The sequence below is a fragment of the Neoarius graeffei genome, chromosome 1 (genome assembly GCF_027579695.1).
Source record: "Neoarius graeffei isolate fNeoGra1 chromosome 1, fNeoGra1.pri, whole genome shotgun sequence".
Lineage (NCBI taxonomy): Eukaryota > Metazoa > Chordata > Actinopteri > Siluriformes > Ariidae > Neoarius > Neoarius graeffei.
The window spans coordinates 77,782,984-77,802,472 of NC_083569.1; the positions used below are offsets into that span (position 1 = coordinate 77,782,984).

The following is a 19,489-nucleotide window of genomic DNA, read 5'->3' on the forward strand; positions in this document are numbered from 1 at the left end:
AGTTTTTAATTTAGCGAATTTGCAAAAAATAAAAATGCTCTTGGCAGCACGGTGGTGTGGTGGTTAGCACTGTTGCCTCACAGCAAGAAGGTCCTGGGTTCAAGCTGGTGAGGGCCTTTCTGTGTGGAGTTTGCATGTTTTCCCCATGTCTGTGTGGGTTTCCTCCGGGTGCTCCAGTTTCCCCCACAGTCCAAAAGCATGCAGGTTAGGCTAATTGGTGGCTCTAAATTGACTGTAGCTGTGAATGGTTGTCTGTATCTATGTGTCAGCCCCGTGATGATTTGGCAACTTGTCCAGGGTGTACCCCGCCTCCCACCCATAGTCAGCTGGGATAGGCTCCAGCTTGCCTGCGACCCTGTAGAACAGGATAAGTGGCGATAGATAATGGATGGTTAAAAATGCTCCTTTTCTCAAAATCCAGTGAATGTGGATAGAATAAAACAGTTATTCCACTCAATCTCGTTGTACATGGTTTATAGACCACTTGGCGCTCCATGCCTCATCGGCTATCAGCTCATGTGTGTCTCGATTTCGTGGAATATCTGTTAAATATCAGTCATGGACATCAATTTATTTAGCTCTCTTTGCACATATGTTCATGCCTTTGACCACTAGACTCATCCCTCATAACATTAGCAAGCTGAAAATAATTAAATTTGCTTGCTACATTAGTTACTTTGGATCAAGTATGGTTGCAAAGGAGAGCATTTTTTCTAATTTCAGAAAAAAACACTTCTGTAAAGCCACAAGTACATTTCATTCTCTTCATTGTTTCAGAATTCTGATCATGACTGATCATCAAGGACGATTTTATTTTCACTCACCTGTAGACATTTTTCCTCCCCCAGCCAGAGTTTGCTTTTAGCACAGAACTCCCTGCGTTGACTTTTATGCACTTTTCTCAGGTTACTTGTATTATATGAAGTTGCTGTAATACAGCAGCTATGAGATATTTTGCAACACGCAGTCTGCTTTGTTTTGTCTGCCATCATTATTTGTGAAACGAGTTTTTTGTTACTTTTGTTGTCTGTTTGTTAGTGCAGACTGGCGCCTCACAGCAAGAAGGGTCTGGGTTCAAGCATTAATGAATATTTGCAGCTGTGAGTCATAAGTGTTAATCTTTTAATATTGTCAGTTGGGTGAAGTGATTTATGAAAGTCACTCATACGTACCATATAATACATGAAATGAATACATTGAGTTGAGTTGCATGTTGTGGCAGCGGGGGCGTGGTCAAGTGTCAATTTGTGAATGGAGGGCGGGGCCAGGGACGGTGAGTGGTAAAGTCATCTCACCTGTTGTGACTTGATGTTCGGTGTGTGTCTGTTTCAGTGATGGCCGAGAGTTGATGAGGAGAGGGAGAGTAGAGAGGTGGTGTCTCCTGTGTGTAGAATAAAAGTAAACACTGAAAAGCTTAATTAAAAAATAAAAGAACGGTGTTGGAACATCATTACATGCCTGTCTGCGCTTCAGCATTCCACCCACCTCAGGGACAGACTGCACATGTGCTCACTGTATGTGAATTAGCATGTCACATGAACACTGTTAATACATTCCACACACAAGTCAAGTCAAGTTTATTTGTATAGCGCTTTTAACAATAAGCATTGTCGCAAAGCAGCTTTACAGAATTTGAATGACTTAAAACATGAGCTAATTTTATCCCTAATCTATCCTAATCTATTTTTTTCTCCTCCTGCGTAAAGACCATGCAACATGGCTAACGTTTGCACATGGTATGGATACAAAACATCAGAGTTTGATGTCTAACTAAAAGTGTGGAGTAAGGAACAAAGATAAATATAGACATATAGGTTAATCAGAAGGTGGCACAGTGGTGTAGTGGTTAGCACTGGCGCCTCACAGCAAGAAGGGTCTGGGTTCAAGCATTAATGAATATTTGCAGCTGTGAGTCAGTAAAATCTAAGCGTTTGAATGACGTACCTTCCTTTTATGCATTGATGCCATGCAGTACGCTTTCTTTCGAAGTGGAGATGTGCCAGAGCTCCACAAATGAAGCAGATCATTATCATTGTCACCGGTTAAAACATTCCATTTCAAACACTGAAGCATGTTCTGCAACACTATTCTTCTTTAATGAAACTCAAATTCAGTACAATTGAGAGAAAGGAAGCTGGTTAGAAGAAGCTGTTTTCATCACTGTCTTTTAATTCTCTTTTGTTTACATAAATCTAAAGCCTGCACTCAGACTAATAGGACATTCATTAGATGAAGCTGCTGTGGAGACTGTGTTTCGTGCTGCATTTTTTTTCAACTTTCAACCACTGTTCATCCAAGAATAGAGTTTTATATCCTTTTGTTCAAAAAGACACATCCACACGCACATAATTTATCCAGCTACTTCAGATTTGATCAGGTTTTGAGTTATGAATTCATCTTTGTGGGGGTCTTTAAAAAAAAAATGAACGGTGTGTGGACATGGTGAATATATAAATAAATAGCCTAACAGGTGCGCTTTCCGTGAGTGAGAGGCTACATACAGTAGTTCATTAGTCTATATTTGCATACACACAGGGTAGTCTTTTTTTTTTTTAACATATTGTTTTTGCTATTGGGTGGCACGGTGGTGTAGTGGTTAGCACTGTTGCCTCACAGCAAGAAGGTTCTGGATTCGAGCCTAGTGGCCAACGGGGGCCTTTTTGTGTGGAGTTTGCATGTTCTCCCCGTGTCTGTATGGGTTTCCTCCGGGTGCTCCGGTTTCCACAGTCCAAAGACACGCAGGTTAGGTTAACTGGTGGCTCTAAATTGACCGTACAGTGGTGCTTGAAAGTTTGTGAACCCTTTAGAATTTTCTATATTTCTGCATAAATATGTCCTAAAACATCATCAGATTTTCACACAAGGCCTAAAAGTAGATAAAGAGAACCCAGTTAAACAAATGAGACAAAAATATTATACTTGGTCATTTATTTATTTAGGAAAATGATCCAATATTACATATCTGTGAGTGGCAAAAGTATGTGAACCTCTAGGATTAGCAGTTAATTTGAAGGTGAAGTTAGAGTCAGGTGTTTTCAATCAATGGGATAACAATCAGGTGTGAGTGGGCACCCTGTTTTATTTAAAGAACAGGGATCTATCAAAGTCTGATCTTCACAACACATGTTTGTGGAAGTATTTCATGGCATGAACAAAGGAGATTTCTGAGGTCCTCAGAAAAAGCGTTGTTGATGCTCATCAGGCTGGAAAAGGTTACAAAACCATCTCTAAAGAGTTTGGACTCCACCAATCCACAATCAGACAGATTGTGTACAAATGGAGGAAATTCAAGACCATTGTTACCCTCCCCAGGAGTGGTCGACCAACAAAGATCACTCCAAGAGCAAGCAGTGTAATAGTCGGCGAGGTCACAAAGGACCCCAGGGTAACTTCTAAGCAACTGAAGGCCTCTCTCACATTGGCTAATGTTAATGTTCATGAGTCCACCATCAGGAGAACACTGAACAACAATTGTGTGCATGGCAGGGTTGCAAGGAGAAAGCCACTGCTCTCTAAAAAGAACATTGCTGCTCATCTGCAGTTTGCTAAAGATCATGTGGACAAGCCAGAAGCCTATTGGTAAAATGTTTTGTGGACGGATGAGACCAAAATTGAACTTTTTGGTTTAAATGAGAAGTGTTATTATGGCAGTGGGGATACCATCCTCCCCTTCTCACTCTCCTTTTATTGGACACAGTCGCTGAAGGAGACACACAAACACACGTTAATTGATAACAGGTGTAGTGACATGACCACTCACCTTCCCTGACTCCACCTTCCATTCACAAACCGACGCTCAGCCATGCCCCCACTGCCACAGTTATGCTTGGAAGAAAGGAAAACACTACATTCCAGTATAAGAACCTTATCCCATCTGTGAAACACGGTGTTGGTAGTATCATGGTTTGGGCTTGTTTTGCTGCATCTGGGCCAGGACTGCTTGCCATCATTGATGGAACAATGAATTCTGAATTATACCGGCGAATTCTAAAGGAAAATATCGGGACATCTGTCCATGAACTGAATCTCAAGAGAAGGTGGGTCATGCAGCAAGACAACGACCCGAAGCACACAAGTCATTCTACCAAAGAATGGTTAAAGAAGAATCACGTTAATGTTTTGGAATGGCCAAGTCAAAGTCCTGACCTTAATCCAATCGAAATGTTGTGGAAGGACCTGCAGCGAGCAGTTCATGTGAGGAAACCCACCAACATCCCAGAGTTGAAGCTGTTCTGTAGGGAGGAATGGGCTAAAATTCCTCCAAGCTGGTGTGCAGGACTGATCATCAATTACCGGAAATGTTTAGTTGCAGTTATTGCTGCACAAGGGGGTTGCACCAGATACTGAAAGCAAATGTTCACATACTTTTGCCACTCACAGATATGTAATATTGGATCATTTTCCTCAATAAATAAATGACCAAGTATAATATTTTTGTCTCATTTGTTTAACTGGGTTCTTTTTATCTACTTTTAGGACTTGTGTGAATATCTGATGATGTTTTAGGTCATATTTATGCAGAAATATAGAAAATCCTTAAGGTTTCACAAACTTTCAAGCACCACTGTAGGTGTGAATGTGAGTGTGAATGGTTGTGTGTCTCTATGTGTCAGCCCTGTGATGATTTGGCAACTTGTCCAGGGTGTACCCTGCCTCTTGCCCATAGTCAGCTGGGATAGGCTCACAGGACAAGCGGTTATGGATAATGGATGGATGGATGGATGGATAGTTTAATCAGAATCTATATGTTTAAGAAGGGTTTAGACCCTACAGATGGGATCCTTGAAATTGTATCATGAGAGCTGCACTTTGTATTCCTTCCTTTTACTTTTTTTTTTTTCCAGCAGAGTTGATTGGGAGGTGAGTGGGCTCAGCTGTCCCTGATGAGATGCCTCCAGCTGGATTCCTCTTCTTCAACTCTACCCTGCCTCTATGCAGCCTCAGACAGCTTCTGTCATTGGCTCCGAAGTCAGATAGAAGTGAGTCTGAATCTACAGAGCATTAAAGATTTTGCAAATTTGTAGTCAATAGCTCTGAGACTGGTAGAGATGATATGCTGGAGCTCAGAGATTGGTGTCTTTATTGGATATCTGATGGGGCTCAATTTGGCAATTAGATATCATGATATCATAATTTTCATGAACTGCTGTTTGCTAGTCTTTATGATGACACATTCAGGTTCTTGCTGTTCAGCAGCAGCTTGGTACCTGGAGAATCCCTCGCATACTAACACACATGCAATAACCAGTAACATGAATAAAACATAGCAGAGTTCTGGGATCTTAATGTCCCTGACTAACCAAAGCAGAATTGGCTGGGACGGAGTAGGAGAACAGCACGAGGAGGGGAGGGTTGAGTGGAATGACCAGGGGTAAGTTTCTAAGTCATTATTAGCAACAAGCTGAAGGCATGCACACTCGCACTGACACATACCTATAGACACACAAACTTGTTTTCTTCAGATGTAGCCAACACTCTGTGGCTCTCTCTTCATGATTGTAATATATTGTTTCAACTGTGTCATTTGTTTCAAGCGAAAGGGCTTTTTGAAACAGCATCACAGTTTGAGGCTCTCTGCTGCCTCTGGAATGGCAAAATTAAAAGGAAGCCCTACTACCACAGCTGCTGCAATTTGGGCTGAGTGTTGGTTCATGAAAATAGACTAGAGCTGTCAATCTTTTTCAGCCTTGTTTTCAGCCAAAGCACACTGTTGCTCGGAATAGAAATTTTGCCCTCACCATCATCCAACAAGTGGACACTATCTGTACATAAGTATAGTGAAAAGTTGGTTGGTTTTGTAAGGACCTCGTATCTTAGTGTAGATATGTTGTTTTCTTGTTGATCTACAGTCTGAGGAAGGAAAAGGCTAGAGCTCCCAAGTTGTGCAAAAAGCCTTCAGCCTATTGTCAGGAGATCATAAGTTTGAAACTAATCCCTGGCCAGGACTCAAAGGGAGCAAAATTGGCCATTCTTTCTCAGTGGGGTAAAGTGGCATTAACCTGTCCCATGTTAATTAAAGCCACACTAGCTAATGGCTGGATTGCATCCGATGTCACGTCCGCCTCATTAGATATGCAAGACATGAAGTGGTGGTCAGCTAAGCTCACTGTTCACAAGGCGTTACTATCACTGGGGTGCTTTGCTTGTCATTAAAATACCCTACACCTGCATTGTTTTGGGCTGCTCAAATCCAACAAACCATGAGACTGAAAAGTTTCCTCCAGGTTCCCCGTGAAGTAAGAAAGGATTTTATTAAAAGACACCGAGAAAGGTGGCTCTTGAACCTTTCGCTGCGATGGAAGGGAACTGAGTTGAAGAATGCTCAAGTTTGAAGTGATCATTTCATGAAAGGTTTGTAAATTCCTCTGATTTATTTAGATTGGATTTGCAAATCACTTTTCTCAACATCTTCCATTATTTCATGATGTTTTGAGGTTCAGGAGATGCTCAAGTCCTCATGTGTTTTTGTTTAATGTTTGATCGTGGTCACCATATTGTGTATGTTTTCACTTTATTTATCCAGATGTCCTAGCAATCTTTACAAGGGCGATGATGTAGATTGGGTTCCTACACTGAATTGGAGAGAAAAGATAATTGAGACGATCCACGTAAACACAAAAGTAGAGCTCATGAGTTAGCAGGGCAAAACTACTTCCCCAGCCATGCAGTTACAGTGAGCTGTGATAAGTTCTCCATCCTGTTTCACCAATACCCAGGTCTTTAAAGGGGTTTCTGTGGATCTTTGTGAATGATTTAGCTGGAAGAGAAGAGCAGGGAGGATTGAGAATCGAGCGGCTGTGGTTGGTTTACACCTGATACTAAAACTTGTAGCATCCTAGCAACCATCGCAAAGATGTGTACAAAAAGCCCAGAAATTCCTCCTTATCTGGGCAAAAACAATACAGGATTTATCTTGTAGTGTCCTGATCCCCAGATCTTTAACCCAGCCACATATAAAATGTTGTACTCCTCCATGATCTTCCAGGTTTTCATCTTTTTATCTGTGTAGAACTATGTCTGCAGCACCAGGTAGTTTCAGATGTCGGGGAACTCAATGGATGGATAATTTTCCAACTCGTAGGAAAAATCCTTCTTTGCTCATGTGTAATGATCTATCCCATTGCAAATGATATCTTGACAGTGCATCGGCCTCCAAACTGCGAAAATAGTGGGAGACAGTTTCACAAGCTTTTTGCATACCGGCAGCCAAATCAGTTGGCCTGACCACTACTTCATTCATCGGAAGTAAATTCACAAGCAAAAGTCACATGACTGAATACAACCTATCATGAGTGCCCGTGCGCTCACGTATGCGCAAGGGGGCAGTTAGTTCAGTTGCACTGAGATGTAGCATGAGCAGCAGTACAAAGAATTAAATGGCTTGCTTCACCTGTCTGAGTGAGTATATGCTACCTTATTGATAGCTGCCATGTGATAGTTGTGAACTAGTGGGGACTGGCAAATGACCACTTTGGGATTGAATAGGAAAAACCCTTAAGCATTCTTCAGCTGTGTCTTTGAGGGAAACCTTAAATAACCCTCAAACCTTAAAAACTTACAAGTGTTTCTTAAAAAAAAAAAGAAAAGGTTTCAATTATAAGATTTTTAGAATAGCAAGAACCTCCAAGTATCCAAAGAATCATTGATTTTTTTTTCTAAATGTGCTAGCCCTTTGTGGTTAGTATGCTAACCTTTTGTTGTAGATATGCTAACTGCATGTGGTGGGTCAGTAGTTAAGGTTTTGGGCTACTTACTTACTGTTATGATTTTGTGCAGGCTCCTTAGCCCTCAATTGCTCAGATGTATACCATCTCAAATGGTATACCAGAGGACTAGCCCCCCACTGTAACCCTCGCTATGTAATATAGGCGAGAGGCCGAGGGCTACGAAACGGAGATCGACGCCGCCAAACGTGCTATGAATGGTGCAGGCAGGACTTTTTTTGATACCATCTCAAATGTAAGTCACTTGGAATAGATGCACCAGGCAAATTAGTAAATGTCTTCGATCGGTGTGGTACAACACACAGGATGGAACAAAACACAGGCAATAAACAGGATACTGGGAAACAGAACAGACAGGGCTATACACACAGTATTCCTCAATTGAGCAATTAAAGGATCCTGAATGGAGAGCAAAAATAAACACCCTTCCATTATCTGTAGCCGCTTATCCTGTGCAGGGTTGCAGGCAAGCTGGAGCCTATCCTAGCTGACTACTGTATGGGCAAGAGGTGGGGTAAACTCTGGACAAGTCACCAGATTACCGCAAGGCTGACACATAGAGACACACAACCATTCACACTCACACTCACGGTCAATTTAGAGCCACCAATTAGCCTAACCTGCATGTCTTTGGACTGTGGGGGGAAACCGGAGCACCCGGAGGAAACCCACACAGACATGGGGAGAACACACAAACTCCACACAGAAAGGTCCTTGTTGGCTGCTGGGCTCGAACCCATAACCATCTTGCTGTGAGGCAACAGTGCTAACCACTACACCACTGTGCTGCCCCAAAAATAAACACTAATGGATAAACCGTTAGTACATGTTCTCCCAACCAATTAGCAATTGTTATGTTAACTGGGGGCACCTAAAAGTTAGAGGAGCAATTTTAAGGACCGAAAGGTCGCCGGTTCAATTCTCTGGACCAGTAGGAAAGTGGAGGGAGTGAATGATATGATTTTCCCCTCCCTCTACATCCATGGCTGAAGTGCCCTTGAGCAAGGCACTGTTCCCTGGACGCAGTAGTGCAGCTGCCCACTGCTCTGGGCGTGTGTGTGTGTGTGTGGGTGTGTGTGTGTTCACTGCTTCAGTTGGATGAAATGCAGAGAAGGAATGTCACTCTGTTCTAATATGTGACAAATAGTCACTTCTTCTCTTTAACTTCAGATTTGGCATCACATAGCAACTGCCAGAACACAATGTGGCCTACAAATGTGGCCACCGCAAACTACAATACCCAAACACACATGTTCACAGTCACCATTACACTGATCAGCCACACCTGTATGCAATCACTCACAGCATATATGGACATCCAAACCGCTATCTCGCTGTGAAGTATATACTCGTGTCATCATCAGTGTTGGGCACGTTACTTTCAAAAAGTAATTAGTTATAGTTACTAGTTACTTTTCCCCAAAAGTAACTGAGTTAGTAACGGAGTTACTTTGTCATTAAAGTAACTAATTACCAGGGAAAGTAATTATTCCATTACATTTTGTTACCCCCCCCCAAAAAAAAAATCAAATTAAATTCAATTAGTGTAATCATAATAAAAGTGAATGTTAAATGTGTTTAATGACTGAAATGGACACTTAACAGAACCAATCAGTAACATTATCTACACTATATTAATATTTTTGTGGGACAATGTGAGAAGACATCTATCAAATGTAATATATTTTTGTAGTTATTAAAATTGTTACTAATTACTGGCCACTGACGAGGACAAATGCTTTGTTCCTCGACATAATGTGCATTGCACGTACACATTTTTGCCTTTTATTTCAAGTAATGAAAAGTAATGGCTGTATTTCCAATGTGAAAGCGCAGTGCTGGGCTGACCGCTCGCCATCGCTGTGTCTTCTGATTGAAAGAGTGCAGTGCAGTAGGCGTGGCCTACCTACGTATGTTGTCCAAATCTAATCTGATTGGCTTACTATGCCGTTGTCTCGCGTCTCCCCGCCCCACACTAAAACAGAGTAAAGAAAGGCTGAACGAGCAGCGTGCCAGATGAAAACAGCTTTAATAAAGTAACGCATAGTATTTTATTGTAAGTAACGGGAACGGCGTTATAACAACGTAAAAAGTAATTAGGTAGATTACTCGTTACTAAAAAAAGTAACGCCGTTATTCCCATCGCTGGTCATCATTGCCAGTTGTTCCCAAGCCTTGTATTTTGTTGTTCTGTTTCTCTGGTATTTTGATCCTGTTTCTAGTTAACCTGCTTTTTCCTTGTCTGTGCTGTTTATTGATATCCTGATCAGTGCCGCTGTTTTGATTCTGATATTGTCTTACCAATTGTATTCATCTGCAAGCTTTTTTAAATTAAGCTTTTGTTTATCTGCACTTGCATCCATCTCTGCTGTCTGACCGCAATATACTCAGTGCAAATATTTCCAATTATTTTATAGTAAGGGATGCCTCAAGGTCATTTAATTTATTTTGTGCTGTACCAATATTTGACTGTGAACCTAGGCTAGAAGGTAATAGATATGTTTGCATACTAAATCCTGAAATCCTCCTTGTGTGTGAATAATGCTCTGGATTATTGTCCTCATGTTACTACTGTGTTTCTTTTTCTTTTATCCCTGTCTTCCTGTCCTGTTCCCCCTCTGTAAGGACAGGTTGACGGTCAATTTCACTGGTAACAGTGACAATAAAGGGTTCATTCAATGAGGAGCAGATGTTTGACTGATGTCAACATGGCATATGCGGTCTGTACTATGCCTATAACTAAATGCATTTTCATATACGCCATTAATCTGTATGGGGAAGCCATGGTATAATGATTAGAAAAGCAGCTTTGGGTCCCAAAGGTCACCACTTTGATTCCCTGGAACACCTAACCCCCAACTGCTCCCCAGGCTGCTCTGGGTATGTTGTACATCACTCTGGATAAGAGCGTCTGCTAAATGCCTATAATGTAATGTTCAAGCTATAATTGATGACGGGAAAAAATCCTTATAATAAATTCTTAGTAAGGTGCTGAGCAAGCCGCCGCAAGCTACCAGAACAGCTTCAGTGCTCCTTGGCACAAATCCTCCAAGTGTCTGAGTTTCTTCCATTAATTCATGATTTGATGATGGTGGTGGAGAGCATGGTCTAAGACAGCCCTCCAAAAGCTCCCATTAGATTTCCATTAGGGTTGAATTTTGATGATGACGAAGGCCATAGCATTTCACTGAGCCCTTGTGCCCTGCAGATGTGGACAAGGACATCCTGGAATTGACTTCAGAAAAAGAGAATTTCAGATTATTCGAAAGGTTGCCAGAGTAAAATGACCATGGAAGAGTCAACAAAGGGTAAGACGGTTTTTAAAATGGCCGTCACCATGCAGTGTTTGATTGCATTTGTAGTTTATACTGTTCTGGTGTGTATTTTCTGGAACTGCTTTACCATTAAGAGATGTTATGATGCATACTTCTTTTTTCAGCTGCTCCCATTAGGGGTCCCCACAGCAGATCTGTTTTGCATATTTGATTTGGCATAGGTTTTACACCAGATGTCATTCCTGACATAACCCTCCCCAATCTATAAGGATTGGGACTGGCACTAATGGCCCTTTTCCACTACCCTTTTTCAGCTCACTTCAGCTCGCTTCAGCTCACTTCAGCCCGACACGGCTCGCGTTTCGACTACCAAAAACCAGCACGACTCAGCTCGTTTCAGCCCTGCTTAGCCCCTAAAACTCGCACCGTTTTGGAGTGGGGCTGAAGCGAGCCAAGCCGTGCCGAGTGAGGTTGGGGGCGTGAGCAGACACTCCCCTGTGCACTGATTGGTGAGGAGGAGTGTCCTCACATGCCCACACACGCCCCACGAGCGCGCTGGGATCTGTAAACACCGCAAACCCGGAAGGAGAATAATTACGAATTACGAGAATTTCTGAAGCCTTATGCGCCTCGCCTCATCTATACGCTCTTGCCAGTATCTGTTGGCGTTGTCGGTGACAACAAGCCACAGCACCAAGACCAGCAACACTAACGACTCCATGTCCTCCATGTTTATTGTTTACTATTCGGGTCGTGAGACTACCGCTTAAAAGATCACTGATGTCACTGTTTGCGCTGCTTAACGACACGTGACGTCCACCCACTTTCGCTAACTCCACCCAATGTGTCCACCCACTTCCAGCCAGCATGGTTCAGCGCGGTTGTAGTCGAAATGCAACTCCAACAGCCCCGCTCAGCTCGACTCAGCACGGCACGGCTCAGCCCGACTCAGCCGCGTTTGTAGTGGAAAAGCGGCATAAGTATGCACTGGCTTGTGCAACCCCAGTGGAGGGGTATTTGACCTAATCTGCATGTCTTTGGACTGTGGGAGAAACCAGAGAACATGCGAACTCCACACAGAAAGGCCCCTGTTGGTCATGAGGTTTGAACCCAGAACCTTTTTGCTATGAGGCAACTGTGCTAACCACCGCACCACCGTGCCACCCCTTTTATGATGTATACTTATTGTACATTTTTCAGTGGCTGCTGTGTAGAGCATTACCATTATATTTAACAGTTATTCTACAAAATCGAGTCGTACATGAGCTGATAGCCAATGAGGCATGTAGCACCGAGTCGGCTATAAGCCATGTACGATGAGATTGAGTGGAATAACTGTTTTATTCTATCCACATTCACTGGATTTTGAGAAACACAACATTTTTATTTTTTTCCAATTCGATAAATAAAAACTTTATAAAAAACATCCGACAAAATAATTTCTGCTTAGAATGTAAACAAGCCGGTGAAATGACAGGAGCATTTTGTGAAAAATGCTATAATAATAATTCATGAAAAATAATAAAGATGAATTCTTACCATCAAACATTTTTATTCCATATTTTGTTACTTTTTTGTGTATTTTGGGGGTTTTGTTTTTGAATAGAGTTTTTATTTCGTCCTCGGTTGGTTCAGTAAAATGCTCTGCCATTTTGTTTTTCTCTACTCATGGTATAAGAGCTGATATCCTAGTCGTAGAGTAGCCAATCAGAGCACACAATTGCTCATATCCAGTGAATGTGGAGAGAATATATATATATATATATATATATATATATATATATATATATATATATATATGTGTTATTTACCAGCTGGGAGGTCCGTATCATGAAATACCGTGACCGAGGCCTTGAAAGTACTGAGCGAGGCCCTCTGGGCCGAGATCAGTATTCAAGGCCGAGGTCACGGTATTTCACCATACGGACCAACCTTAAGCTGGTAAATAATATATTTATTTTTTTTCGTTACCAAATTCTAACAGAAAACGAGAGCGCCCAAAAGGGAAAACCGAGCCGAGGCGAGCCGCCATTTTGAATCCTCATTCACGGCTGTAATGCAAATTACTTCCTCCTCAGTATACAAGTGCACTTCCATGGCAGGAAAAAAACTACATTTTGCCGCCTATGTAGTCCCCTATTTATACAAAATTGAGTCATTCAGGATTCAACCATGTTTTTGCTCGGCGTTAGCAAGTTACAGGTTTTTAGCGTTCTCCTGAAATGTTTTCTTTTATTTTGTCTTCCTCAGGGTAGTAAAACTCGCTTTCTCTGTGAACACTGTCGTTACCGCTATCCATGCTGTAAAATTAATGCTATTCTGAATCCTCATTCACGGCTGTAATGCAAATGGCTTCCTCCTCGGTATACAAGTGCACTTCCATGGCAGGAAAAAAACTACATTTTGCCGCCTATGTAGTCCCCTATTTATACAAATAGGAGTCATTCAGGATTCAGCCATGTTTTTGCTCGGTGTTAGCAACAGTTACAGGTTTTTAGCTTTCTCCTGAAATGTTTTATTTCTTCTTCCTCAGGGTAGTAAAACTCGCTTTCGCTGTGAACACTGTCATTATCACTATCCATGATGTAAAATTAATGCTATTCTCCTGAGAAATGTGAAAATAAATGTTGACAAAAATTGCTATGATGTTTGTTGTTGTTGTGAATGAGTGAGTCGCCAGAGGTCTGTAACTGGGGTCCGCATCGTAGGATACGGACCTGCTCGCCAGCCAATCAGAGTGCAGGATTTGATGGAAACCGGACTGCAAAAAAAATATCATCAGTTATACACTTTCAGTTTGATATACATTATCCAAATATACATGCATGCTGCTTAAAACTTTAGCACCTCCGAGGCAAAATGTCTTTGCACATTCCTCAAACAGGCTAATTATTTTGTTCATTTCATATCCACCAGAGTAACACCTGTTACACCAGAACAATGTCTGAGCATGTGAAAATTGTCCCTGATACAGCAGATGCTTCAATGTGGGTCAGAATGGGGTCTCGTCCTAACTGCATAACGCTTCATTGATTCTCAACTGTGCTCCAGTGAACCATTATAAACAAGTTTTCCAGGCAAATATTGTTTTAATTAACAGGGGAAAAAAAATTGATGTTGGTGTTACTGAAGCTGGAGTTTGTGCTGCACAGTAAGTGGGACAGGGTTGGACAGGCAGTTGGCTCTCTTTTGTTCTCTGTACAGGCCTCAGTGTTAACTTTTGGCACCTGGACTCAAAAAAATTTTGCCCCCCTTGAATTTCCTTTTGCCCTAAAATGTTGCGGTATTTCAGCAAGTTTTCAAGTACAGAGTTCAAGGCAATACTGATATGTTTTCTCAGGGTATAATTGATTTATTTAGATAAAAGTACGTTTTTTTAAAAAGCAACATTTATTTTTAAAAACAACATTTATTTCTGCAACAGAAGAAAAAGACAAGCCCTGAAAACCTGAAACATAAATCAATATCGTATATGCAAGACTTCCATATGGTACTAGTACATAATGTTTTTATATGTAGAATTTAGGACACAAAGCACACTGTGTTTTACCTATAACAATGACTAGCAATATTGCATCACCCTCCATCCATCACCACCACCCACAATCATCTTCACTTCACTTCACATGCATGATGGGCCAATGATAAATGGGGAAAATATATTTATCTATGGGATAATTCACTATGTAACTGATATATATTTACTGTAGAGGCTGTGCTTTACTATTTGAGACACAAAAGCATGTGTTTCCATTCACTGAATGTACTTACCACTAGCTTTTTTACACACACACACACACACACACATACATATATATATATATATATATATATATATATATATATATATATATATATATGTATGTGTGTGTGTGTGTGTGTGTGTGTGGACATCCTGAAGTCAACCCAGAAAAATGTAGAGGGCACCAGCAACCACTCGTAGTAATGAAAAGCACAAATGTGCACGTGCATCTGAAGCGAACCAATCAGAATCGCTATTACAAATCGGGGGGGAAAAAATGGTGATCACATGGAGGCGAGGATGCTGGTTTATACATCGTGTTTTTTGTAGTGTACTCACTCGAAAATCATTTTTGTGCTTAAAACAGCTGACCATAGGTGTGCTCGAACAGGCCAAACTCGCGAAAATATTTCTGCCCGAGCATCTTGGTCGGGCAAATCGGGCATTCGGGCAATGCCTGGTGTTGAGGCTTGTTGTTTATGTACTGATGCGCTTTTGTCATCAGCTTTTTTTTTTTTTTTGATACAGTGCACCTGAAATCCATATAGCCATCTTCAGAAGAAATGAACTGTATGGAAGATCTTAGGAGGAAAAAAACTTGATGTGTCATGAAACTGCTCTTGTGTTAGTGATGGAAAAAGGCATGAATTATGGATGGTGTCAGAAAAGTCCTGCCTCTTAAACTTTTCCTCAACTATTGTATATAATCCTGTTTCCAGTCAGTCCTGCTAAGTGAACTGAAGCCATGCGAGAAATCAACGTCAGCGCCTTATATTGAGTACCTGCACTGTTTCCTGTTGATTTATCTCATCTCTTGTTTTCTGCATGGTGACACATTGCTACTGTAACTGTTGTGACTTTTTTCTTTGCTTGTTGAAGTTTTGTTCATTCGTTTAATCCTGACAGTTTGATATGTGATATGCCAGGCTCTCATGGTTTGTCTGTTTTGAAACTGATTATTTGGATAGATGAGACGATAAGAAAGATAAGATGACAAGCATGTGTAAGTGTGTGTACATTTGGGAGTTTTATTTTGCCCAGAATTGTAGTTTTGATTTTTATACAGCACTCATTTACCATTGAGCTACAGTTTTTAAGCCATATGTTTGTTAAATTAAGAGTAGAGCACAGTGAGGTGTTCATTTACAAAGCACAAGGGAAGCCTTTAGTTAACGCTCAGCGCGCACACACACACACACACACACACACACACACACACACACAGACCTATTGCTTCGATGATATAAACATTTGCTATTGTGCCCAAAATTAAAGGAAAGGACACATTTATAATGATGGTCATGATTTTTTTTTTAAATTGCAATCTTAAATTTTCTTAAACATCATTGTATCCTTTAAAATTATCTAGAAATTAGCTTTTCTTCTTTCACAGTGTACATTATAAGCCTCTACTGCCTTCAATTCATAAAGATTTGAATTAGAATATTTAAGTTATTCCATGAAATCAAGTCGTACATGAGCTGATAGTTGACAAGTCGCGTAGCGCTGAGTTCGCTATAAGCCATGTGCGACGAGATTGAGTGGAATAATTGTTTTATTCTATCCACATTCACTGGATTTTGAGAAACACAAAATTTTTATTATTTGTTGCAAATCCGATAAATAAAAACTTTATACAAAACGTCCGACAAAATAATTTCCGCTTACAATGTGAACAAACCGGTGAAATGACAGGAGCAATTTGTGCAAAATGCTATAATAATAATTCTTGAAAAATAAAAAGATGTGTTCTTACCATCAAATACTTTCATCCCATGTTTTGTCACCTTTTTTTTTGCTTTTTTGGGGGGTTTGTTTTCGAGTAAGTTTTTATTTCATCCTCGGTTGGTTCAGCAACATGCTCCACCATTTTGTTTTTCTCTACTCACGGTATATGAGCTGATATCCTAGGAGTAGAGTAGCCAATCAGAGCACGTGATTGCTCATATCCAGTGAATGTGGATAGAATAATAGCTTATACACATTGAGAACTGTGTGTATTTTGATATAAAATGAATTAATATGCATGGTTTTCCCCAAAGCGTTTTAGCGTATCGGGCCCGATATGCTTGCTCTGCCTGCCAATACACTTAGTCGCTTTAGTTAAAATCTGATACACTTAGATTTATACCGATACGTTAAATTTCCTACCCACAAGTAACTAGATACATAGGAGAGCAAATAACAGGTCCATTTACATATTGATTGATATTTGTGTTAAACAAGCAGTCTTTTTTTCCATTGTTTGTGTTGATTCTGTCAAAGTAATATGTCCGCGTGGTATGATGTAAACAAACTGTAATCTGTTGGCTATGTCAAGATCACGTGTTCAAACCGTCCAATAAAAACATCGAAAGAAAACGTCAGACATCCCGGATTTTTCCGATTCATTATAAGCGACCTCATTGGCTGCCGATGTTGTCCCCCACCAGACGTACAAAGCCGACTGATTTTAATAAGCTAGGAGAAGACTCACTGGACAAATTAATCCACATCAGCATGGATGGCAGTGAGATGGACTATGAGAGGGCTGCCCAACATTGGGCCAAGCAAAAGCCAAGGAGAATTAATCTGCTTTAAAGAAGTAGAAAACGTAATTTATTAGTTTGGGTTTGCAGAAAATTATGTGCTTATAAACACTCTCACCAAGTGAAGTTGTCCAAATGTGTCAAATACAGCATAATTTCAAATAATAATCATAAGCATTTTTGGCAGTGTGATGTCACTGGGATCCATTTAACAAAAGAAGGCTCCGGATTATTCTTTTGTTAAAGGCTCACAGTGACATCACACTGCCAAATACGCTTATGATTATTATTCGCAATTATGCTACATTTGACACTTATAAACAAATTCCCTTCATGAAATGTGTTTAAAAGTACATAATCTTTCTGCAAACTTAAACTGTAGAAATTAAGTTTTCTTTTCCTTGAAATATATGTTTTAATCTTAATCTAGTCCATTTAATAAAGTGCCAAAATTTAAACATTATAATATGCAGTTGCCTTACTTTTCTTTTCAGTGCATCTTAGTTATACATATATTATGGTAATTGCATCCGAAACATTCTAAATCATTACAGTTATAGTAATACAGCAACTTATTGGCTTGCTCATCGGGGATAGATTAGGGATAAAATTAGCTCATGTTTTAAGTCGTTCAAATTCTGTAAAGCTGCTTTGCGACAATGTTTATTGTTAAAAGCGCTGTACAAATAAACTTGATTTGATTTTGATTTTATTTTATTTTAAGGTGGCAGTTCTTAGGTTCAGATCCCTTTGTGATCAACAGGAAGTCATGATGATCGATTCTCTTCATTGGATTGCATAAGATGGAGCAAACCACTGTTCATATTTTCATGCACATTTTTGTTACAACACTACTTGATCATAGGTAATTAAGGAATCCCCATAGATTTTCAATCTATAATATACCTCAGTAATCTATAACAAAACAGTTTAACTTGCATGTTGAACTTTTAAGGTGAAATTTCAAATGTGTATACATTAATACACTGTAAAAAATGTCTGTAGAATTAACAGGGAATTTATGTAAAATCATGACATAAAAAAACTGTAAATACAAAAACAATGAAGCAGTGTGTAATTTACATCAATATACTGTAAAACTCCTCACCAAATACCACTGTTAATTTAACAGTAAGAATATGTTGAATTGATCATATTTTTTTGTAGAATTTACAAATTGTTGTAGTTTAAACACAGACAAACTGTAATACTAAAACAGAATGTGATAGTTAAAATTACATAATTGCCCTGTTAAAAAAAATACAAAAACGGCCACTGTCGTGGCTCAGTCGACTAAGGCGCCATACCGTGAATCTGGGGACCCGGGTTCGATTCTGACCCAAGGTCATTTCCCAGTCTCTCTCTAGCTCATTTCCTGTCTCTACACTGTCCTATTCAATAAAGGTGAAAAAAGCCCCCCCAAAAAAATATCTGTCTAGTAGATCATTGAAACCAGCATACAAAAATCCCGTTGTTCTTACGGAAAAAAACTGGCAGCTGGAGTCACCAGAAAAAATCCGTAAAATATACAGCAAAACGGTAATTGCTTTTACGGTACAGCTTGTACATTTTACAGTTAAATCCAGCATATAAAACACTGGACTTCTGTTATATTTGCTACTTTAAACTGTAAAATGTACATGCTGTGCTGTAAAAGCAATTACCGTTTTGCTGTATATTTTACGGATTTTTTCTGGTGACTCCAGCTGCCAGTTTTTTTCCATAAAAACAACGGGATTTTTTTTAAAGTGTACTATTTAGGTCAGAAATCATTGAAACACTGGTAAAATCTATCCTATAATCATGTATCTAAAACCTCTCAGAGACCCTGAAAATGCACCCGAGAGCATCTATTTTAAAAAAATTTTACGGGGGAGCATGCCCCCGGACCCCCCTAGTTTCGCTTCGTGCCTTTGGCGCTTGCTTTCACACCATTGCCACTCAATTGTCTGTGTATTATCATGCCAGAATTTAGGGCTTTAATTTTTTTTCTGGGGAAAACACTGATATGTCTAGGTTTGGGTGGCACGGTGGTGTAGTGGTTAGCACTGTTGCCTCACAGCAAGAAGGTTCTGGGTTCGAGCCCCGTGGCCAGCGAGGGCCTTTCTGTGCGGAGTTTGCATGTTCTCCCCATGTCTGTGTGGGTTTCCTCCGGGTGCTCCGGTTTCCCCCACAGTCCAAAGACATGCAGGTTAGGTTAACTGGTGACTCTAAATTGAC

General features: G+C 40.3%; 1 protein-coding gene across 7 annotated transcripts in view; it reads left to right on the plus strand.

Annotated features, from left to right (window-relative positions):
• Positions 1 to 19,489, plus strand: part of htr2cl1 (5-hydroxytryptamine (serotonin) receptor 2C, G protein-coupled-like 1) — a 363,746-nt gene that overhangs the window by 141,797 nt on the left and 202,460 nt on the right. For 3 of the 7 annotated variants that reach the window (XM_060930678.1, XM_060930858.1, XM_060930755.1), the window contains one exon: positions 4,848 to 4,979. The exons of 1 other annotated variant lie outside the window; for it this stretch is intronic. In XM_060930678.1, coding sequence (XP_060786661.1) covers positions 4,889 to 4,979 — 91 coding nt within the window. In that variant the 5' untranslated portion in view covers positions 4,848 to 4,888. Of the gene's footprint in view, positions 1 to 4,844; positions 4,980 to 19,489 lie in introns of those variants that run through there. 3 more of the 7 variants (XM_060930581.1, XM_060930623.1, XM_060930800.1) reach the window with 2 other exon arrangements.